This window comes from Bubalus kerabau, chromosome 22, assembly GCF_029407905.1.
Source record: "Bubalus kerabau isolate K-KA32 ecotype Philippines breed swamp buffalo chromosome 22, PCC_UOA_SB_1v2, whole genome shotgun sequence".
NCBI classification, from domain to species: Eukaryota; Metazoa; Chordata; class Mammalia; order Artiodactyla; family Bovidae; genus Bubalus; species Bubalus kerabau.
In genome coordinates this window covers 42,143,222-42,168,070 of record NC_073645.1, presented here as the reverse complement: position 1 = coordinate 42,168,070, position 24,849 = coordinate 42,143,222, and the positions used below count along the sequence as shown (strand labels likewise).

Genomic DNA, 24,849 nt, shown 5'->3' with positions numbered 1-24,849 from the left:
GAAGCCCCACTCAAAGAGGGAATCACCCTCCAAATCTGACTCTGAAAGGATTCCTCTGTAGAAGTCTTAACTTGGCTGTTGAGCTGGGTAGCTACCAGATGGTCTTGTCTCCCACAACAACATTTTTTTAAAAACTTCTAAACCAATTCCCCATCCCCCCCCAAGGCCTTATTCTAGGTCTAGAGTCTGTAATTTGTTTCTGTATTTCAAACCAGGTTTCTGTCTCTCAGTGCTGGTCAGACAACGCTGTCAAGAGAACGATGGCTAAGAGCCAAGCAGCTGGAGTCTTTAAGAAGAGCCAGGCTTCAACAGCAGAAATGTGTCAATGGAAATGAACTTTAAAGGTCTGACATCTATAAAGAGTAATGGGCAAATTCTAGCCACATTATTGTAAAATTCAAATATCATTTATATCACATTGTTTTGTAGATAATTTGTATCAAAGAAACCGATGACTTTTCCTGAAATCACGCCTGGTAACATCTAAAGTTTATATAATATTCAGTAAGGGCTTTTACCTTACTGATTTTATGGAGCTTTTGAATTTTGTTTTATAATTATATAAATTAGTAACAATGTACAAAAATGTATTTGATATTAAAAATTTAATATTGATAATGTTGCTGATATACCATTTCCTTAGTTTCCTTAGCTTCAGCTAAGTCATAGGCCAGACTCTGTTGAAATAAGAAATGTGAACATCATTTGAAGAAAACTGTTGCAATTCCAAAGTCAAAGGAATTGTTCACTTCAGATTTTTGTCTCTCCAATGAACAGTGGGTCTGAATATGTATAGTGGTCCAAGTTTGGGGAATGGAGCATACTTGCCATTAATTCACATATGTAGTATCATTTCCCAGACATTAGACCACACCTTTTTTCCATTTATTTAATAATTGTTAACAACATGCAAAGCAAGTCTTTAAATGGCAGTGGTTCCCAGACTTTTGGGTTTCATGGACCAGTAATATTTCCAAAAATTGTGGGGGATTGAGAGTTGCCAATTTATTTTGCCAAGTAATGAAAGAAGTCACTGTATTATCACCTTTTTTTTTCCCATAAAAGAACAGTCTCAGAACAAGAGTCCTTTAAATGGAATAAATGTAGCTATTTTGGAAGGAAAAAAAATGCACTATATTGTCCTTATTTTTCTCATTTTACTCCAGTGCATTTGGGAACCACTGTTTATGGGACTCACTTAAAGGGAATGCTGCCTGCCCTGTGAAGTTGTTTTGCCCAAAGAGGAAGAGAACAAAATAATTTAACTTTTTAAAAAATGCCTTCTTCAGAAAAAAAAATTGGTTTTTATTCTTTTCCTAATAAATGTCATTTAGTTGCTTTGATGATTACCTTGCATTTTGAACTTCTTATATGTTTATCCATTAGTTCAGACGTATTAGATCAACTAACATTATCTGCTAGTCCAGGAATGCCCTGATAAAACTGTATGTAGGTAGGTTATCACCAAATTAACAGTTTTAACAAATTTTTAAAGGAACAAAACTATTATCCATAGCTAGAAAGCAAATTGATACAGCATAGTAGTATAATTGTGGCATCAAGAATCTTTGGAAAGGTTAGAATATTACTTTGTTACACTACCACTGGTTACATATAAAAATTAGTTCCTTTAGTCAGTAACGTAGAAACATTAGAGATCAGTTAAATGATTAGTTAAATTTGGCATCCCCCTAGCCCCGGAGCCTAAACTGAGAAAACAGGGTCAGCCTTGAAAATGGAGCAGTCTACTATGCCTCATGAACTGAAGTGGAAATTATTAGTTCTTTAACTTTTCCTAAACTCAAATCTATTTTTATAAACTAATGTAAATAATCTGTTTATACTTAGAATTCTAACTGGTTTTCATTTTTATAACTGGTAGACTAGACTTTCCTTAAACTTTTAGAAATAAAACAAAGGCTCAGCTGGATTTGTGAGAATAAACTTCAACAGAGTAGGTTAGTTCCTGTGCGTTTACTGTGCCAATGTGGATTGTAATTTACCAAAGAGAAGTACATAATTTGCCTGGTCTTACAGAAAAGTTCCCTTGAAAGGAAAACCCTCTTTCAAATAAATAAAACTTACCAAATTACTAGTACTTTGGGCTGTTTTTCATGAATTATGAGACTCACCCCACATAATCTTCTGTGTGGAAAATTACCAGAGATGAAACTTCAGTATGAGATGATACAGCATGGTGTCCCCCCTCTGAGGGCCCACTCAGGTAAGAGATTGGTACTGTGGGTTTCAGAAGTCCTTTTCTCCATGGGGCAATTTGTTGATCTAATGCAATAGTAACCTGATTTGAAGCACTGGGAAAATGAACAGGCATCTGTATTACCCTCACTGGATTTAAACATCACCTCCTTAATTTTAGTTTTTAAAAATCTCTGTGGAATTAATTTCCTTGGAGCTTAAAATACATTTTTATCACTTGACCTTATTTTCTCTCATGTTGTAGGACACCTTAATAGTTGCAAGAAAAGATGGTAAGAGTACATGTTCAGTTTTGATGTTTAGTTTTTAAAATCATGATAACACTTTAAGAATGAAGTATTTGGAAAGGCTGGGACCAAGAGTTTCAGTTATGGCTAACATACTAACCTCTGCTTCTGAATTCTTCAGTCTGACTTAAATCCTTATCTTCAAAATGTTATTCAAGGAATTCTCATACACATTGTCACTTTAAATTATAATGACATTTTATTTTAAATAGTCACATCTGACACTTCAAAAAAAGATACCACTAATAAATAACAAAAGTGGAAATACTTATCAAAGTTACAACAGACATAATGTTTAGCTGAGAATCACTTCAACAGAGTAAGGCTCTAAAGATACCAGACAAACCAATACTTGTTTGGAATAAGATGTGCAATTTTCTTACTGTATGGGCTTACAGACGAGGCCCTGGTTCCACGTGGTCGACATTACAGTAGTGCTTCAGGCTAAAATTTTCAGCAGTTTTGAGAGCCTATACAAGATGTTATGGACTGCACCTTGCAAAAAGTTACAACTTGAAAACTTCTTTCAAGCTTTACTAGTATCCAATGTGTATGTTTTTAACATTTCTGAAGAGAGAACAAAATGAATAGGTGCTGGTAATCACATCTGATATCTCAGGTTTCATGGTAGACAGGTCTTAATGCTCTTAGACTTTGGGGTGTACAAGGTATGAATATTTAAAATTTATTTAAGTAGAATGTGGGGGAAATTAGGATCAAATGGGCATACATTCCTTAATTCCAGTGCCATTAGCCCTAACTCTATAGGGAATGGTTAAGCCATCAAAAATTAAGCCAATAGTTCTTACATTAAAATGTTTCTCCATACTAGTAACACTTAAGAGTCACTAAACTAAGAATTTAACTTGTAGAGGTTAACACACAGAAATGAGCTGACAGAACAGTAACAATTATGAACAATGCTACTCATCTAAAAGTATCATGTCCACCCTTTGAGTCTACTTCATACATTCTACCCACCCACCCCACTCCAAAAGGTTTCATATTATTATGTCCCAAAGTAATCTACTCCTGAATTACTTGTGAAGAGACAAACTGCTCTGTAGTGTATAAGCTACTTAGGTCCTATTCTAGGATGATGCACTTCCATTGTCCTAGCTCTCAAATTTGGAAATCTGCTCAGGTTCGGTCTTTTAAACCTTTCCAAATTAACGTAATTAGAATTTGTGATCCCTAGATTCACATATAGTACACGCTCTGTGACACCTTTTTTTGAGGGGGTTAAATAAAAGCCACAGGATTCTATGTGACTAAAAACTAAATCTGAATTATTCGTGTCTGGCATTGTGTAAACATATTTTTAAGTTCCTTTTGCTGGACTTCATTAACTATTTCAGGATCTGCAGGGCTCTTCTGAACCTTTGCCACTGCAAAGTTTATCCCCTGGGTTAACCCAGCCTGGGTAATGTTAGCAACCTGGACCATAGAACTTCGAATCTTTGCAAAAGGAGAGACTGCTCTGCTGCTACAGCTCTCTGAAGGAGAAGGAGTTACATGAAGCCCTCTCTCAAGTTCAAGCGTGCCAGATTCAGAGCCAGGGGTCTTTTGAGATACAACTGAATGCACTGGTTCAACTGACAAAAACTGTGGGCCTGCTGCAGAAAAAGACACGTCTAATTGAGAAGGTCGAGAAGGTAGCTGTTCCATCGATTCAAACTGAGTTTCTTCGCTAGAAACTTGATTGGTCATTTGATTTCCTTCCTCACTAGCCTGCTGAGAAAGAGAGCTGGTTTCTGATGGCTGGGTCATTTTGTTTTGTGCATCTTGAACAAATCTGTGGCAGTAAATATCCACAGGCTTAGCAAATCCGGTCAATGTGTGTATGTTGTCAGCAGAAGGACTTTTCTTCAAAGAAGACTCGTGGCCTTTTCCAAGCCCACTGTCATGAGCAATAGTAACCTCTGAAGGAACATGAATACTGATATCAGTGCTGCTAATAGACTGGGATCGACTGCCTAACCGAGGTGCTGAAGCAATAATACCACAACTAGGAAGAACATAGTCTATTGGCCCTACATTCTCTGAAGAGTTAGTTAGCTGCCTGTCTTCATCAGATTTGGAATTTGTAAGAAATTCATCAGAGTGATACGAGTCATTATCTGAAGAGATTTCCCCTTCTGACTCTGCCTGGGCTTTATTATCCATCACACTTGTGTTTTCCATGGTTTCAAGACTACTATCTGATTTCCAAAGATTTACTTTTAAGTTGGGTTTTAGAAAGTTAACTTTCATTTCAGGTTTTGTGAAGTTTCCTAGCTTTCGCAGATTGCCAATGTTTACATTGGATTTGGTCTGTTTCACTTTTTGATTTAGAGATGAAAATTTGCTCATTAAAAATTTTTTTCCCTGGGCCAAAGAGCCTTGGTTTTGAGATCTGATGCCAATGATGTCTTCATGAGGTTTACTGCTCTTCCTACAGATTAGAAAAGAAAAAAGTTAATTTCCCATGGAATCCAATATGACAGTTCCAATTATTAATGTAAGTGAAAACTCAAGTTGGCCTCAATTCCTTAAAAGTAACATACTGCTTAATGACAAATCTAAATAACTCCTTTGACTTGATGCTAGAGCATTAATGTCCAATACAAATATGTGGGCTAAATACAATTTTATATACAAAAATTTGTCATTCCAACACATAATTAGTATTAAGAGATGATTAATCAGGTATCTTCATCTTTCTCAAACTTAAAGTCTTTGAAACAACCAATGAAGAAGTATTTTATATTTCATAAAATACATATATTTCATAAAATATATTTCATAACAGGGCAGCAGAAGCCTTTGTTAAGTGACATGGATGAGTCACCTGCAGGCACCGAGAGGGAAGAGGTGGCACACTATGTGACTTTAACCCCGGGGCCAGCAAGCAGGCCACAGACATCTCCCGAGTGAGTGGTCTTCTCTCTCAAGCCGGACACATGGGGTATTGAAGAACCACCCTGGAGGAACACTACCTCCACTGTCTCTTTATCCCACCTCCTGAAGTTCTTCATAGTAATTAGATGAATTATGCTCTCTTGGACCAGACCTTTTGTCTTTACAACTCATCATCACTTGTGATGGCACGCTTCCTTCAACTGTTCTCCCTGGCATTCAGAGAGGAGGGGAGGCAGGGGACGAGGCAGGGAAGCCTAATGGTAGCCTCAACCTCTGTTTTTGCATTATTCTGAGAATCTGTTTCCCCAAAAACCTCACACCCCAAAATTCGAACTATTCACATTTCAAAACAGCCATATGTGGTGACTCACTACAATCTGGGGGAGCACGGATCTACTACATCCACGATCCAAACCACCAGCAAAGGAGACACTGACTATAAATGGATATTTACAGCATTTTAACTAAAGCTGATCTACACACATTGCACTTTGATTGAATTCAGGCAGAGAAGAGGGGAAACAGCTCCATTTCCTTATGCTTCCCGTGGGTTATCTGAATTTATTTGAGAAGACTTGGGACATTTAACATAAACAATCTGTGTTTTCTCCTTAGCCAGCCCTCCTGGTTGCTAAAAATGAGAAAAAAGGCAGTCCTATTTACAACACATCTCAGTACACGAGTTCAACACTTGGTCATACAGGATCACTGGTCATGAGAATATTTCATAAAAATTATGTAAAGAGTTATTGAATACAGTACTGCTTTTTTAAAAAGCTACTGAAATAATTATTTCTAACATAAGACTGAAAATTTTTATCTAGATGACCAGATGGTCCTTTCTAGTGGAATTTGGAACTTAAAACCTGCTCATTAGATGGAAAAAACCACAAATTTAAAATATAATTTGTTTATAGGCTTTCTTTTCCCAAAGTAACCTAGTGTTTAAAATATACTGGCTGGTTATTTTCTCTAAAACGTTATTTAAATTTGAATGCTCCCTCTCAGGAGTTTTAAAACATAGCACTTGTTTTAACAACAATAAAAAAATTATTACTTTTTGATTCACAAAGATATGATTCTTCCCCCTCTAAATTAATCAACACAGTATCATAATGTGATTTCTCTCCTTTTTGCAGAGACTTTAAAAGAAGTAAAACTTTATTTTCTCTGTAGAATAAAGACACTTTTGTGCAAAGTGGTATACTTACCTCTCAAGCTTTTTCTCTATTATAGGTACATCTAATCCCATGGCTTGCTTGGTGATCTGCAGCATCTCCGCAATGCACTGAAGGGTATCTGAAACCCAAATGTAATTGCTTGCCACTTTAGCCAAAACATTTAAAAACTAGCAGTTCTAACTCAGAACTCAAAATGGGATTTTTAATCTTATAATAAAAGCTTGTTATAATTTACAGAAACATACTGCTTGTTCTTCACTCCCCTAATTCAAAATGTTCTAAAATGTTAACAGAAAACTAAATGAACAACAAAAGAACCAAATCAATTGGAATTAAAAGTTTATTCGGAAACTCTCATCTGTCCACACACTGTGCCAGATGCTGAGACAACAGGCACAAACAAGACAGGCGTTGTTCCTGACTTATCCATGAGAGGCGTATGTGGTAGGAAAAGCCATCACACTCAAATGGCCAAGCACGCTGAAGAGTCCCATAATAGATCTCCTTGCCCAAACTGATCAATTTGTATCCCTGCACTGCCGGGAACAAAGTTGCTATTTCAAGATCTCAAATCACAAAGGTATTTTTCCTGATCACTCACTTGTATAATGGTATGTGCAGTCCCCAGCTGCACTTGGGCTTATAAAAGCAGATAAGTTGTAACTGAATACTTTCACCTCTCTTACCCTTCCCATCCTCTTCTGGGTTGCGCATTACAGCTCTCAGTGTGTGGAAATAGCCACTTGCTTCTTTATATCTGTAGTGCAGTCGCATGCAGGAGAACTTTGGCTTACCAAAAAGAGTGGGCTCAGGACCTAAGGACCCAAAAGAATATATGTTAATCTTTCACATAACATTAACTTTCTTCTGTATCTTCAAAATACTGATATTTTGATATTATCCAAATACTTCAAAATATTGATGATTGATTCATCAATTTAGCACTTTTTTTCATCTGAATAAGCACACACGTTTATCATGATGACTTGGTCTAATAAGACTATAAATAAAAATTCTTCAGTCTCAAATATTTAAACTTTCTAGACCCTAGGCTTAATCTTCACAGGACAAGTAATGAAAGAAACAATTATTATTAGACTATATCCACCACTCATTCTAAAACATAAAAGGGAATCTTAAGAAATGGACTACTTAGACTGCTCCTTTCTGATTCCAGTAAGATGTTGTTATACCAGTTGCTTAAATAACAACCCACTCTTGGAAGAAACAGTATTTGCCTTCTAGGACCTGGTTAGTATCTTAAAATTTTACCTATTTCTATTTTTTCCAGGTCTTCAAGACTCAGTCGTTGATACTGGTTTACTTTGTCAACTTCATCATCATAACTAGACAAAGGGAAAGGGAGTAAGAAGAGGATTAAAATCAAAAGCATATTTGGCTTGCAGGCAAAGTCTTCCACAACACAATACATTCTGGGGTTAACAGTTAAATATTTAAAAAACTAGATGAAATTATATATATATATATATAGTTCAATAGCTGAATGAAAATCAGTTTATAGATCTTACACTAAAGGAAATTAGAAAGGAAAATTAAATTCAGTTTTACAAAAGTTCTTACAAAAATGAAAATCAACAAGCCTAAAACTTAACCTAAAAGGAAAGCAAAACACATACTGAGCTATGTATTCCTGATTTGGCAAGTAAATCTGATATCCAAAATAAAAAATGATCAGTGCCAACAGGCACCGGGGCCAAGGGCTGAAAAACGACAGTTCATACCAGACCAAAAAGAAGTGACTGTATATTTGAAAAAAATTATCCTGGTTAAGGCTATGAGGAAGTACTTGCATTTCTTCTAGTGGCATTGTTAACTGGGTGTCATTTCTAAGGCATAAAAAGTTGTAATTCATCATATCCTTATAATCAGAGAAGTGCATGTGTACACATACACAATTATCTGCACACAGCTGTCTCATTCCTCATAGCAAAAAAGATAAAGTATGTTAATACCTAACAATGGGGAAACATTTAACTATGGTATCATAATAAAAAATCATGGTATATGGTCAATTACAATAAAAATATGTAGAATACATCAGAACTTGAGATCTATAGGAGATACTATCAAATAAAGAACACTATTATAAATAACTCTAAAATCACATTTTCAAATTGATAAGAGTGATGTAACAATTATGTAAGATAAAGGGGTTCAGTGAAATTTCTTAAAATATATAGCAAAACTAGATTCTTAACTTTTTGTGTTATAGAATCTAAAAAGGATATTTACTCGCATTAAAAGAGAGTAAAAGCTTTAAATCAATAAGCAACTTACTAGGCCACGTAGTATGCAGAGTTAGAAAGCAGTAACAGCACATCCACATCTCTGTGAGTAGCATCAATGAGGCTAAACAAACATGACACAAGGAATTAAATATTTTCATTTTCATCTACATTTTTTCTATAGCAGATCCCCTTAATGATAAAGGGGATCTTTATCATGATCTTGATCACCTTATGGTGGGGGCTAGGGTGGGGAGAAAAATATCAAGTAATCAATGAGTCCTACTTCTGAAGTTAAATGTACACAGTCTATCCATTTGGAGATTAAAAAAACAAAACCAAACCAGGAACACAGTTTAGGAAGGTGGGGTAGGTGGAGGGAAGGACTGGAGTTGAGTAGCCAAGGAGAAGGGAGGGTTCAGGGAAAATAGGATAATGGTATGTGGGGAGGAGGGGGAACTATATGATGGTGGAGGGGGGCAAGGATTGTAAAGAAAAGAAAATAACAGACTGAGAAAAGAGAAATCTAGATCATCTCACATGGCCTAATCTTCAAGTTACACTGCACATTTACCATATGTTTATACTCATGCAGAAAGTATCCTTTGAAAGACTTTTACGTAAATATAACATTTATGTGCAAAAATGGAACCAAGCCCAAACTATCTTGTTTTTTTAAAAAAACTACAGATTAATTTACACAGCTTTTAGAGAATGAATAAACATTTCCTTATTCTAAGTCCACTTTGCTGTATTTTATCTCCACTGTAAAGTCAAATACCAGTGTAAGGATTAGAAACTGAGTACTGATGAACCATTAAACCAAATACTACTTTTTTTAAAAAGGTCAACATATGAAATCCACAAATACTCAACAGGTAACATGGGCAGAATCTGAACGCAACCTTTTAATTAAATATTCATCTACTAGTAAAACAGCTTTCCAATCAAAAGATGAAAATTAATCTGCACACTTATATTGGTTCTCAAAATTCCACTGCTGGAGTAGAGATTTCTATCTTAGAATAGAAATCTTAGAATTTCAGAGCTATTTGCAAAACCTAACCAAATGCTACTGAAAAACAAATGGGAAACAATAGGGGGAAAAATGACTAATAGATGGAATTTAAGTAAAGTCACGTACATAATCTGCCTAAGAATGAGGTCACTGTTTAACAGGTACTGCAGAGAAAATTTCACCAAGATCTTAAATTGCAGTATTTTACATCAGGGGCATCTTGCTGCACCATAACCAGAACAATTTTAATCTAAAGTAACAAATTGACCTCAATTTTCACCAAAAACATGCCCCCCAAATACAACTAATCAGATTGTAGAAGTCAGAACCCAATTAATACACAGATTGATCCAAAATACGAGCAATAACCAACCAACCAACCAACCGGAAAGAGAAAACCATCTATTCTACGATCTCGGCAGCCTCACCGAGAATAGCGTAGACGAACACCGTAACATATAATTTAGTTTTGCGCATTGGTGCTTACCTGCACTCTTAAAACTGTCGCTTGACCCAAGCCATAAAAATTACGTCACGACACGTAGTTTAATATGAAAAAAAATTTCTACACCTACTAAGTAGTGCTACTTTATCATAGCTTCTATTTTGACACGAATATTTACATTGGTCAAACATGATCTCAGTCAAAAGCATTACGTCTAGAAAGAAAAAGCACTTGGCACGTCACAGGCAATGGAGAAAGAAGTCAGCCCTCCCCCCACCCGCATTTTTACTTAAGTATAAGCTGCAGTGAATACTTAATTTCCCTCCCCACCACCCTCTGCCCCACTTAAACAGAAATAACCCCCCCCCCCTTTTTTTTTTAAACACAGAAGAAAGAAAACCCCTTTTGGTGCTCCCCCGCCCCTCGCCTGCAGCTCGGACGGAAGGGCTGCTACTCGTTTTTCTCTTCCCGCCAGTCAGGCATGCCCTCCTTCCACACGATGAACACAAACACCGCCAGCACCACATGCAGCCCCACCACCGCGACAATGGTTGCGTAAAAGCCACTGTCATCGGGGGACATTAACAGGAGGCTTTGGAAGAGCAGCAATTTGCAGGAAAAATACAACCCCACTGGAACTTTAACCATCAGTCCTGCAAAAAGGAGAAAAATCTTGAAAGTGGTCGCCAGGCTGCCGCCTTCGGGCTTGGGCTCGGCAGCGTTGCCGGCGGCATTGCCTGTGGCATTCGCCTGCCGCTGAGCGGTTGGAGGAGGCCGGTGGGAGCGCGGCATCTGGTCGGTCAGTCAGTCCGTCAGTCCGTCCGTCAAGTAGTCGAAGCTCAGTCAGAGCCACCTGTGCCAAACCTCACGCCTGCAGCCACTGCGGCAACTGCACCGCGGCCGCGCCAAGTCCCGCCCCCAAACACGGCGCACTTCCGCCACCCACGCTCGCCGCGGTGTGCGCCCAGTGCGCAGGCGCAGCCCATCCAGCACCGCCTACATCAAGAGGAGGGTGCGGCCCCCGATCCCGGAGGGAAGCTGAGGTGGGCTCGGCCCTGGCCCGGGTCCGGGTCCGGGGAGAGTGCATGCACAAACACCTTGGTGAAGAGTTATCCCTCCCGCCCGGAGGGCCACTGGCGCAGGCCTGAGGCACCGTGACTAAGCGCTTGCCCGCACTGCCGCGCGCCTGAGAGAGGTTGCCGCGCACCTCGTGTCCACTAGTCCACTAGTACGAGTACCAGTAGTCAGCTGCTCTCAGTGTAAGAAAAAGCGAGTCCAAGTTGGACCAAATAAAGAGGGGGCTTTGTGCAGATGCTGAAGGGCACGTGGACGGTCCCCTGATTTCCTGTCACATTAAATATTCCTCCAGCCACAAGTGCACCACCCGGCGCTTACGGGCTCGAGTCAGCTCTCCCTGCGGCAGCAGTGGCTGCGGGATGACCAGGAGGTCTGATCTGTGTACGCCAGCGGCTGTCTGCAGGGAATTAACTGAGCTGTGCTCGGGGGTTTAATATAAAAAGGCCCGAGGGTGGGCTCCAGGTGGCTGGACAGTTCCAACTGGAGCCCTGGGAGATCAAGGAAAAGGGAAGGGCAGCCATTCTTGCTGCCTGCGCAATACTGAGCATTTGTAAACAACTCGCGGTAACTTTTTCTGCCGTATGTTTAAAATTAAACAGGACCATAACTGCAGTGAAGTCAGTGAGGCACTAGTTTCTGGCGCAAAATTTATGGGGGTGCCAAAAAAAAACCCTGACATCAACGAAAGTTTTTAATGAAGTCAAAATTAATGCAAACATACCATGATAAACAAAACATCCAACATTTCAAATAAAGATAGGATCCGACTCTGCAACCTGTCCAACCTTGTCTCGCTTGCCTCACCCTAATCCCAGCTCCGTTCCTATAAAGCTTTATTGACAAAAATATGTGGCCCAACTTAACAACAAAAAAAAAACCCAGTTTTTTAAATGAGCAAAGGATTTGACTAGACATTTTTCTGAGGAAGACATACAAATATCCAACAAACCCATGAAAAAATCTTCAACATCATTTGTCATGAGGGAAATGCAAATCAAAACCGCAATGTGACAGTACTTCACATCCACTAGGATGACAACAATAAAAAAATGGGGAAAAAAAGGAAAAAAAAAGTGTGGGTGAGGACATGGAAAAACTGGAACCCTCCCACATTACTCGTGGAAATGTAAAATGGTGCAGCCACCAAAGAAAATAGTTTGGTGGTGTCTTAAAAGTTAAGCACAGTAGCCTGGCAATCTCCTCTCCTAGGTATATACCCAAAAGAAAAACAGGTGTTCAAACAAAAACTTGTTTATAAGTATTCACAGCATCACTGTTTGCAACAGAAGAGCCAGAAGGTGAAAACATAAATGCCCCAAAGAAGAGTAAAAAAAGAAAACATGGTCTAGCCATACAATGAAATACTATTCAGCCATGAAAAGAAATGAAGTTCTGCTACATGGCACAACACCCATGAACCATGAAACATTATGCTAAGTGAATGAAGCCAGTCACAAAGGCCACATATTACATGATTACGTTTATATGAAGTGTCCAGAATGCACATATCCAGAGAGATAAAAGTAGATTAGTGGTTGCTTAGGGGGTGAGGGTAGGGATAGAGTACAAGGATTCTCTTTGTGGTGATAAAAATGTTCTAAAACTGACCAAAATGATGGTCTTACAATACTTAGCATATTCTAAAACCCACCCAATTATATACTTAAAATGGATGAAATGTATGCTATATGAATTACATCTCAGTAAAGGTATTTTGGGGCTTTCTGGGTGGCAGCAGAGGTAAAGAACCCCCCTGCCACTGCAGGAGACATAAGAGACATGAGTTCGATCCCTGGTCAGAAAGATCCCCTGGAGGAGGGCATGGCAAGCCACCCTAGTATTCTTGCCTGGAGAATCCCATGGACAGAGGAGCCTGGCAGGCTACAGTCCACAGGGTCGCAGAGTCAGACATGACTGAAGCAACTTCACATACACACACGTTTTTAAAAACCATACATGCAGCTGGAGGCAGACAGGTGCAAACTGCTGCACCCCCAAGCCTGAGGGACTGAGGCCACCACACGCTGTCCAGGATCTGAGCCTGCTCCCAGAGCTACTCTTGCTGTCCTCAACCAGGGGGCACCTGTTCTGGGTCCACATCTCTGGCTCAGTAGACAGACTGTACAAAGGCTCTCTAGCAACCTCAGATAGCCTAACGTCAGGTTTCCAAACGTCTCCCTTCAAGAGAAAAGGAAATCTATCCACCATCCAGAAAATCTTTAAGCCTTGCAAATGATAAATACCAGTAGCAAATTTAAAGAAATTTTAGCAGTAATAGAAAGGATGATAACCACAAAGCATCTCTCATAAGAAGGACAGTTCTTAAAGAACTGTCTAATCAAGATAGCAATATAGGGACTTCCCTGGTAGTCTAGTGGTTACAAATCTGCTTTGCATTGTGGAGAATACGGGTTCGATCCCTGGTCAGGCAACTAAGCCCTCACTCTACAACTAGAGTCCACAGGCTACAACAAAAGCTCCCATGTGACACAATGAAGAACCCATGTGTGGCAACTAAGGCCCAAGGCAGCCTAATAAATATCTGACAACAACAACAAAAAAGATGGAGACATATAATGAACTTTGGAAATTCAAATGGGCAGAAAACCTCCTCTCTTATGGATCCCCAAATTGCCTCCATACATACAGTACTGACTATCAAAGCTAAATAATCCATGAACTTGAAATCATGGAAGGACTCCTTATGAACCTACGGTCAATATTGTTTTTTACTCATTATCATATATGTAAATACTCCCTTGCATTCTGTTGTTCTTGCAAGCTTGTTTTATGCCCCTTTTATTAAGAAACATATGTAAAAGAAGATAAAATCTAAATAGAGCCTTTTACTCTTAAAGCTTGGTTTAGAATTTTCTAAAGTGTTTCTGATTCATAATATTGAAAATTATAATTTTAGATTTTAGCCTGAAAGCAAGCAATCTGGTGGATAAATTTGGATCCTGCCATTCAGCTGATATTTTAAAGAACCACTTGAAAGTGGATGGTTTTTGTTTAAAAAAGAATGTTGAGTATTAGTTGGCCTATTTATTTTACGGAAGACCAGGACCACTTAACACCCATCAAGGTAACTAGCATCATTAAACCTCCTGGTGCACATGGTTCTGTGCATTAATACAGTAAACCTCGCTTCTGGGGCATGGGTTGGGGCTGGAGGCAGGGGAGGACCCATGAAGCAAGCTTTGAATTATAGTTTCACAATTTGGGTTTTTAAAAAATCAGATATTACATTATCATATTTTACCTCATTACTGAGTTTTTTAGTGCCCCTTTAATTTTACAGCCGAAGTTGAGTGCCTTGTCAGCTTGCCTTAGTACCAGCCATGTATTTGAGAACTGCCATGCACTTTGCATCCATGCCCCACAGCTTTATGGACAACTGCTAGCAATAATTAGAACAGCTTAACATCAGAAATTTAAGCACATTAGTCACCAGGACACCACTCCAACTTACCTGGGGTCGCAGTCAATAAGGGCCCAGCCACCATGGAACTTTTCGTTATCAGGCAGTAGTAACTTCATGTAACTCTGTAAGAGTTGGCTAATTAGTTCCTGGTGGCTTCTCTGATTTTCCTTATGCAAAGCTTCATGCTCTTTTTCCTTGGTAAATATGGAATAAAGATCTTCTGTCACTGGAATGCCTTGCATCAAATCTAGAGTAGAAAGTATTGATATCTATCATCTTCTTAGTTTACTAATACATTTTTTAAAAGCAAAAGAGAATACAAGGCCTAAAACAATAAGACTCATTTTTAAAAACAGGCATAAATCTTTGTGACCTTGGACTAGGCATTTTTTTTCCCCCTTATGAAACTAAAGTCACAAGCAACAAAAAGACAAACTGGACACCATCAAAATTAGAAACTTTTGTGTTTCAAAGGAAAATGCCATGAAAGTTAAAAGGCAACCCATAGAGTAGAAGTGAATATTTAAAAATCATCTATAAGGGACCTGTATCCACGAATATATAAAGAATTCCTGAAAGTGAAAGTTAGTTGCAGTCATGTCTGACTCTTTGCCATCCCAGGGACTGTAGCCCGTCAGGCTCCTCTGTCCATGGGATTTTCCAGGCAAGAAAACTGGAGTGGGTTGCCATTTCCTTCTCCAGGGGATCTTCCCGACCCTGGGATCGAATCCAGGTCTCTTGCATTGCAGGCAGATGCTTTACCAACTGAGCTACTAGGAAAGCCCTACAACTCAATAATAAAAGAATTATTATTAATTATTATCAATAATAAAAGAATTCCTACAACTCAATAATAAAAAGACATTATAAGCCAATTTTCAATTGAGCAAAGGAACTGAACAGACAAGTTAACTTCTTCATGGTATAGGATGCAGCTCAAGGCTTATTAACAAAATCCTTGTAATCCCACTCCTTACACGTGTTTGGGACAGTGAGACTTCTGGGAGAGAATTGCCAACCACTGGCCTTTTATGGAGAAGCAGTGAGCCCAGACTGCTACTAGCCCGTCTCTCTCAAACTTGGAAGAGATTTAGCTTCAGGGTTAGGATGAAGCTGATATTTTTGATGGTCAAAATGAGAAAGGAACAGAATCTGGGTCCTCAGTGACCTAACTGAATTGCTAGATCAACCAACAGAAAAAAATGTATCAATTTTTCCTTTAAAAAACTGCTAAAATCCAATTTTCCTATCAGTACATACCATATCTGTGGCAAATGAACCAAACTTAATTACATCAGACTTCTCAAATTCCTAAATTGCCTATGTGTGGGCCCTACTATTTCATATATAATAAATAATCAGGTTAAAAAAATAGGATTTTAAAAATATTCCTAGAGACCATATGACAATGTTATGTTTGGTTCTAATCCAGAATACTCTACATTTACTTTAATCCTAAAAGGTAATACTTTCATGGAAATTAAATTTAAAGTCACATTTAAAAAAAAGATGCTGTGGCATGAATTCCACTGGGCAATTCACCCTCCATTTTTTCTCTTAAATAATGATAAAAATTGGTTAGGATAGTCTGATATCCTAACACCCTGTTAAATCATGCTTATAAGGAAGGATAGTGTATTTGTCCACAGCAAGAACACATGATAAACATCAGACAAAGAAAGAAAATCATTTTGTTTTGTCTCTCAGGCTTGAGTAATAGGAAAACAGAATATTGAGTTTTTACTTGATGAGGTTTTAGGGCACCATATTCCATAATCCAGGAGCCTCAACCTTGCCTTCTGTTACATGAATAACAAACTGACAAATATGTAAGAAAGTGAGCAGTTTCTTTTGCTGCTCCAAGCCTAAAAATTTGTCAGATTCTAATCTTGTAAAAATTTGATTTATCAGGTAAGATGTTCAATGTAGAAACACAAGTGTATTATAAAACATATGGATTATGTTAATGAAGTTGGTTACTGTAAAATGTTAGTCACAGAAAGTATAACAAATTTTAAAGACATTTGTGTTCCTTACCTATAACAGCTTGCCTGTAAGCATCCTTAAATCGATTCAGGTAATACCTATTTGCCGAGTTAACACCATCTTTCATAACTCCTGCTAACTTCCTTTCTCCTGTCCTTGTAAAGTCACCCTGTCAATAAAAAAGTCACTTTGACAATTTATGCAAACACAAAAATGTTCCTGAAATCAGTAGGCTTTCAATTCAAGACTGGAATTCTACAGGCTTTTACAATTTCCAAATAATGTAATTAAAATATCTACTAGTATTTGACCCAGATCCAAGCATGTCAAATAACTAAACACGCTATTTGTGTTATCCACCTTCACAGTTAGATGGTGCTTTAAGGTAAAGCCATTCTTGGCAGTCTGTAGAATATCTAGAACTTATAGGTCAAAACTTACATATAACAAAACAAAAAGATTTTCAAGCCTCCAATTGGTATGATATTCAAAACACACAAATATCTGATGTGGGAAAATGTGGACAGTTCCCTAGAGCTTATGACAACCGTATTTAACCTGTGTATGTGGCTGTGTGTATATACAGACAGAGCAGAGGTTTCCATACCTTGCTGCACATTACAGTCCCTGTAGAATGATCCAGTGAAGATTTAATTGTTTTGTTTCTCTTGGTTTTCACAACAAAGATGTCAGAGCAAGTCCCTAGAGAGGTAGGGAAAGCACAGTCTCTTTTTTCCCCCATCCCAACCCCACTATTTTCATCCAAGGCAATCTTAGAAATAGGCCCTGTCCTAAAATTGACAATTTAGGAAGAACATGTTGCCAATTAGGTCATTCACAGAAAATATTAATTTAGCAACAGGAATCTATTATGGAAAAGAGAGACATGAATGCTGCATCCAAAGAATTTTAATATCAATGGAAAAAAGTATTCCTCTTTGTTCAGCTTTGTATAATTAAAAAGTACCCCTGCATAAGTTTAAGGTGTACAATATGATATTTTGTGTGTGTATATAGTATTGTTAATTATAGTCACCATGCTGTACTTTAGATCCCCAGAACTTAGAAGTGAAAGTGTGTACTCTGACCAGTCTCTCCCCATTTACCCCATCCTCTGGTAACCATCAGTCTCAGTGTTTCTGTGAGTCTGACTTTTTAAAATTCCACATACAAGTGAGATCATGCACTATTTTTATTTGTTCTGGCTGCGCTGCGTCTTCGTTGCTGCACGCAGGCTTTCTTTAGTTTCTGTGCAGACTTCTCCTGTTGTAGAGCATGGGCTCCAGGGGCCAGTGTCAGTAGTTGAGGCACATGGGCTTACATGCTTCATGGCCTGTGGGATTTTCCTGGACCAAGAATTGAACCTGTGTCCCTTGCATTGACTGGCAGGCAGATTCTTAACCACTGGACCACCAGGGAAGTTCAGAGATCATGCATTACTTACTTGTCTTTCTCTGTTTGCTTGATTTCACTTTTTCACTTAACATAATACCCTCAAGGTTCATCCATGTTGCTAAAAATGTCAGGATTTCCTTCTTTTAAATAAATAAACTACTTATTTATTTTTGGCTGCGCTAGGTCTACATTGCTGTGTGCAGGCTTCCCGTTGCAGTGGCTTCTCTTGTTGTGGAGCATGGGCTCTAGGCACCTGGGCTTCAATAGATGCAATTCACAGGCTCTACCGAGTGGGTTCTGGAGTTGTGGCAAATGGGCTTGGTTCCTCCTTGGCAGGTGGGATCTTGGACCAGGATCAAACTTGTATGCTTTGCACTGGCAAGCAGACTCCCTACCACTGGACCACCAGAGAAATCCCAGGACTTTCTTCCTTTTATGGCTGAATATTCCATTATATATATATATATATAAAATTTTGTATGGCTGCTTCCCTTGTCAACATATTCTTTAGCCATTCATTTGGCATCAGATACTTAGGTTCTTCCCAGATCTTGACTACTGTGAATAATGCTACAATGAACACAAGAGTACAGGTATTTCTTCCAGATATTGATGTCATTTTCTCTGGATACATATTTATAAAATAGGGTTTCTGGATCATATGGTAGTTCCATTTTTAATGTTTTGAGGAACTTCCTTACCATTTCCCATAATGGCTATGCCAATTCACATTCCCACCAATGCACAAGGGTGAGCTTTTCTGCCAACCTTGTTATCTCATGCCTTTTAGATAACAGCCATCCCAACAGGTGATAGCTCATTGTGGTTTTGATTTGCATTTCCCTGAGAATTGGTGATACCGAGCACCTTTTTAGGTACCTGCTGGCCATTTGTATATCTTCTTTGGAAAAATGTTCAAATCCTTTGCCCATTTTAAAATCAGGTTTTTTTGTTTTTGTTTTTTGCTATTGAGTGGCATTACTTCTTTACATAGTTTGGATATTAACCCTTTCTCAGACATATGGTTTGCAAATATTTTCCCCCATTCCATGAGCTGTCTTTTCATTCTGTTGATTACTTATTTTGCTATGCAAAACATTTTTTGTTTGATGTTGTCCCACTTGTTTATTTTCACTTTTCTTCTTGTGCTTTTGGTGTCAGTCAAAAAAATTATTGCTAAGACCAATGTCATGAAATGTTTTCCTATGTTTTCTTGTAGGAGTAAAGTTTCAGGTCTTACATTTAAGTCTTTAACCTATTTCAATTCAATTTTTGTGAATGGTGTCCAGTTTAATTATTGTGCATGTGAATATTTCAGTTTCCCAACAGCATTTAGTGAAGAGACTATCATTTCCCTATTGGCTATTCTTGGCTCCCTTGTCAAATTACCAGTTGACTGTACACATGTGGTTTATTTCTGGGCTCTCGGTTCTATTCCATTGGTCTCTGTGCCTGTTTTTACGCCAGTACTATACTGTGTTGATTACTACAACTTGGCAATATAGTTTGAAATCAGAAGTGGGATGCATCCAGTTTTGTTCTTTCCCAAGATTGCTTTGGCTGTTAGGGGTCTTATGTGTTGCCAAATGAATTTTAGGACAGTTTTTCTGTTCTAGTAGAAAATGCCAATGGAATTTTGATAGAGATTACACTGAATCTGAAGATGGCTTTGGGTAATATTTTAATACTAATCTTTCTAAGCCATCAACCTGGGCTATCTTCCACTTATTTGTGCTTTCAATTTCTTTTATCAATGTCTTAGTTTTTAGTGTACAGATCTTTTACCTTGTTTAAATTTATTCCTTAGTATTTTATTGTTTTTGATGCTATTATAAATGAGATTGTTTTATTTCTTTTTTAGATAATCTCTATTAGTACATAGAAATAACTGATTTTCATAGGTGATTTTGTATCCTGCAACTTCACTGAATTAATTTATTAGTTCTAACAGTTTTCTGGTGGAGTCTTTAGGATTTTATTCAGGATTTGTTATAACAAATATTCCGGGGTGAACTATTTACCTTGAAGGAAAATAACTATAAACCTAATTTAAACTAATTCAACCACTTCCTATTGCCAAGAGACAGAGTATCTAGTAACCAGTGACTGTATTTTACATTTACATTAAATTCTGTGAAGATCAGCTTGGTAGGATCCTCAAAGGACTTTATGTAAAACAATCACAAAAAGATAATAAAACATTTCTTCACCATTTACTGTGTGTCAGGGAACGATCTAAGCTCTAACGTATTAGCTCGTATAATCCCACACCACTTTTTTTGAAGTGGGCCTAGAATTATTCCTGTTTTATGAAAGAAGAGACAGGCACAGAGAATTTAAGTGACTTGCCCACAGTCACAGAGCTAGCAAGAGGCAGGGTTGGGATTCAAAATTAGAGGAGGCAAATTATACTAGGGATCCAAATCGCACCAACCAACACGTTTTATTTTGTCTGTATAAAGTTTTAAAAACAAGCTATTACATACAAAATTGTAGATTTCCAAACTCCCTTGAAAACTGGGAGCTCCGGCAACACTGGGCCTCTAGCCCCATTAGGAAGTAGCAGAGTAGCACCTTCCTGAGTACACATCGCTCATCTCTCCCTTTAAGCTAACGAGTGGTCAGTTCAAGTCACACGACTTGGCACCTGCAGGAATTTGGAAGTGTGACCCCTGCCTTACCCAAACATTCCAGAGTCAACTACGTAGACCTACCACCTGAAACCGACATGCTTTTTTCTCAAAAAGCAAGTTGGTTTTAAACCACACCGTGTGTCCCGCAGAATGACCCACAGATGCTGGCTACAGACACTTACCTTCAGAGCAGCTGTCCCAGCATACTGTCTGCTAATGGAGTCACCATTGTTGGCCCACATTATCTGATAAATCCGATTGCATTTCACTGGTAATGGCTGCTCCGGGGGCATCACACCTAATTTTTTCAGCTAAAATGAATGCATTGGTAGATTAACTGCAGATAAGCCAGGAAACCACAGTATAAAACACATACTGCGGAGAAAAGGAAGCATATGCATGTACAATTTAGGACCCTTCAAGAAATGTTTTCAGACATTTTTCAAAGTTAAGTACCACTTGAGAGACAGCTTTATGAACTGCTACATCTGAATAAATAGAATAAAACATTCATACTGTTCTGGTGTCATTTTTAATGTATATACTCATACTATTGTATCTTTCTTTTAAATTTGGCTATGAAGTGAAGCTAACTATCAAAAAAATCATATAGAAACAACAATAAAATTAATAGTAGCACAGCAGTAAGTGCTCAGTAAAGGTTAAGTCTGGTGCCATATGCTAAGAGCTTTCTAAAATAAATGATCTCATTTATTCCTCATAACAAGTCTATGCAATCAATACTCTTTAGTACCCTCATTTTTGGATGTATCCTTTTTAGTATCCTGTCTAAACTATCTAGACTATCCTGTCTAGACTATCCATTTTAGTATCCTCATTTATGGATGAAAAGAAAGAAGTTTGGAGAGGCTGAGTTTTTTGCATGGGGTCAAAACACCTTGTATGTGGTAGGGCCAGGGCTTCATCACCAAAGCCTAGCTGCTTCAATGCAACAGTAGAAGACTTCCTCTAAGGACAGTCACAAGGCTCTATCAGGAAAACAAAACAAAACACCATGTGAGGAATATCAACCTTGGGAATTCATTACCCAGGTGTTGGAAGGATGAAAGCTCTAAAAGGAGACACAGAGGTAAGAGATGTAATAACTACAGGAAACAGGTGCCACCAGGAGGGTTGGGGCACAAAGGGAAGAGGCTGGTTCTGTGATGCCAAAGGACTCACAGCCCCAGAGAGGGTGCTGATGATGGGAATATAACACAGGTGAACAAACTTGTCCCTTTTTCCTCCTTCAGCCTCACAGTCTTCTTAGAAATGAATATTTACAATCCAGGGGACTCCAAATTACCTGTTGTTCCATGACCACTCGTGCAATGGCAGCTTGGACCACATTGGTGCGATCCAGGCAGTCCATGCAATTAACTCGAAAAATCCCTTCTTGTTTACATATTACTCCAGCTTGATCAACCCTTTTCAAAAACAGTATAGAATTACTTTACAAAGGAAATGCTTGAAAAGTTTTCAAAACCCACAATTCTTTACAGTATAACGATAACAACAGCAACATTGGTTATCTATTTGCTTGGAATATCATGTGGCAGGCATTACTGAGACCTTTGTAGACATTATTGTTAATTTATACAACAACCTGACAAGGAAAATATTACCCTCATTTTGAAAAAAAAAAAAAACAACTGAGATGCAGAGTGACTTTCCTGAGTCACACAATTACTAGGCAGAGCTGACACAACCCCAGCTATGTTTATCTACACATTTAAAACCAGAAGGCATTTTAAAACAACATCCTGTTCCCTGCTTTTTGACTTCAAGCAGAAATGCATCTAAATGAGCTTGTACAGACTAATTCACTCTACCACCCAGGGTGGAATCATGACGCCTGCCTCACTCATCTAATTCGTCTGGCCACCTGTGGCCTTAAAATCTAATCAAATGTTCTCTTCTGTCCTTTAAGCCAATTTCTCCTTCCTATTTCTCCCTCCTAAAGTCTGAGAATTATCTTTCTTCTCCAGCAATTTTTAAATGTCTCAAAACTGAGACCAAATACCTCTAAGCATTCCTTCCCATGTTAGGGACCAAGAAGAAATGTAGAGGACAGAGCATTAGAAGGAATTAAACAACAGTCATAGAGCACTTTGCTCCATTTTGCCAATCATCTGACACCTTCTTCCTATTCAAAGCTAACAATGCCTAACGACTAATACTTTTGAGAAGGAGAATAGGAATCTGGGGTTGAAACAAGAAAAACAAAAAGTCTTTCCCAGCCTGCTATTATTTTAACGCTTACTGGTACTAGACAAAAAACATATGATTTCACAGACCAAGAGTTTGTCAAACTGATTTCTTATGAAATACCTACCAACACCACTTCATGTCAAGAATAATGTCATGAATGGCATCTGTTAGTGTTTGGACATTCTCAAACTTCATTCCTCGGCTAAAATATATGCCAAAAGAAAGAAAAACATCTTTAAGAATATTTTTTAAGCTTAAGATATGATATCTAAGATTGCTTGGAAAAATTAAAATTATTACTGTAAATATGAGATTAATACTACTTTAAATTATATGGGAAATTATATAAATATTTACAAGTAATCTGCATTATGAAAGAAAATATGCTTAAAAATACACTGAAACACATCACAGCGGCTGGAAGCTTCTTTCCCCACCAAAGTTTTCAGTACCTAGGTAAATGAACCAACGCTAGAGCCAGGCTTATGACAAAAGAAATGTGCTTTCAGAATACACACAAGTTAAAATTACCATCAAAATGATCGTTGTTTTCCAGATAACTAGTGAACTTATCCCAGGGGAGAGCGTTATTACTAAGAGAGTATGAAGACGAGCCAGCAGGGTAAGTTTTAAGTAAGGGAACGCTATTACTCCTGCCAAGCTCAAACTCAAGCAGAAAGAAAAAGCTCCATTAATTAAGTGAAGGATAAGAGGAAAAAAAGGAACTCTAAATCTTGAAGTCATTTTGGAACAAAAAGACTGAATATTTCAGGAAGAATTAACTTAAATTTTTAGGCAAAATAAAACCAATATGAAAATGGAACTAAGAAATGATAGTCTTCTTTCTAACAATGAGAACAAGATTTTCTTCCCAACAAAAAAGAGAAGAAAAACTAAAGTCTCTGTGGCAGTAACTACTACAAATACTGGACCTGATCAAAACTCATCTCAGGAAACCATCTTTTTTTTTTCTCTTTCTTTTTTTTAAATTATGAAAATATGATAACACATTTACAGGAGACTTGGAAAATACAGAACAAAGTTACATATAGTTCTACTATACATTAAAATTCTTTTAAGTAGAGAAATTAAGATTTATATTTGGAGTTTCAATGTCAAACTCTCAAAAATTAATAGAATGAATAGACAGAAAAGTAGAAGGATACAGTAGACCCGAAAAGCACTATGAACCAATTTAACATAATTAAGATTTATACAATTTTTCAGGAAGCCATCTTACCAGTGCTCATGAAAATCAAATGAAACATAGGTGAGGTGTGAGTTGTTAAAGAGCAACACTTGTTTCAGGTAAGCATCACCAATTATTTTCTCTCTTCCTGCCTGGTCTACCAAATTAATAATAACCTGTGAGAGTGGGGAAAAAGAAAAAGTTCAGTTAATCAGATCTGAGACTCATGTTTTCACTGAATCTATTTAGAGTTATGTTTTAGAAATATTTTGTACCCAGACTTAGAAATTAATCCACTCAAGCATCAGTTTTTTCCCCTATAAAATTAGATTTTCATTTGTTACACTTTTTTAGGTTTATGAGAATTTACATCAATGGCAAGAATAGTTTTACACATTATACATGTGCAATAACCTATTAGAATACATAATGAAAACAAGTTCCTTTATGATAGATATTATAAATCTCTAGAATAATTTTTCAGAGAAGGCGATGGCAACCCACTCCAGTACTCTTGCCTGGAAAATCCCATGGACGGAGAGGCCTGGTAGGCTGCAGTCCATGGAGTCGCTAGGAGTCAGACACAACTGAGCGACTTCACTTTCACTTTTCACTTTCATGCATTGGAGAAGGAAATGG

General features: G+C 37.9%; 2 protein-coding genes across 14 annotated transcripts in view; one reads left to right on the top strand and one right to left on the bottom strand.

Annotated features, from left to right (window-relative positions):
• Positions 1-2,098, top strand: part of MCMBP (minichromosome maintenance complex binding protein) — a 35,989-nt gene extending 33,891 nt beyond the window's left edge. For 2 of the 3 annotated variants that reach the window (XM_055560651.1, XM_055560650.1), the window contains exon 16: positions 216-2,098. In XM_055560651.1, the coding sequence (XP_055416626.1) occupies positions 216-342 (127 nt within the window). In that variant the 3' untranslated portion in view covers positions 343-2,098. The remainder of the gene's footprint in view (positions 1-215) is intronic. The other variant, XM_055560652.1, reaches the window with a different exon arrangement.
• A 579-nt stretch (positions 2,099-2,677) lies between these two features.
• Positions 2,678-24,849, bottom strand: part of INPP5F (inositol polyphosphate-5-phosphatase F) — a 94,576-nt gene continuing 72,404 nt past the window's right edge. For 10 of the 11 annotated variants that reach the window (XM_055560649.1, XM_055560642.1, XM_055560648.1 and 7 more), the window contains 11 exons: positions 24,262-24,386; positions 23,146-23,223; positions 22,117-22,237; positions 20,993-21,121; positions 16,834-16,951; positions 14,845-15,043; positions 8,885-8,956; positions 7,859-7,932; positions 7,273-7,401; positions 6,617-6,704; positions 2,678-4,938 (listed from right to left, as the gene is read on the bottom strand). In XM_055560649.1, the coding sequence (XP_055416624.1) occupies positions 3,783-4,938; positions 6,617-6,704; positions 7,273-7,401; positions 7,859-7,932; positions 8,885-8,956; positions 14,845-15,043; positions 16,834-16,951; positions 20,993-21,121; positions 22,117-22,237; positions 23,146-23,223; positions 24,262-24,386 (2,289 nt within the window). In that variant the 3' untranslated portion in view covers positions 2,678-3,782. The remainder of the gene's footprint in view (positions 4,939-6,616; positions 6,705-7,272; positions 7,402-7,858; positions 7,933-8,884; positions 8,957-14,844; positions 15,044-16,833; positions 16,952-20,992; positions 21,122-22,116; positions 22,238-23,145; positions 23,224-24,261; positions 24,387-24,849) is intronic. The other variant, XM_055560640.1, reaches the window with a different exon arrangement.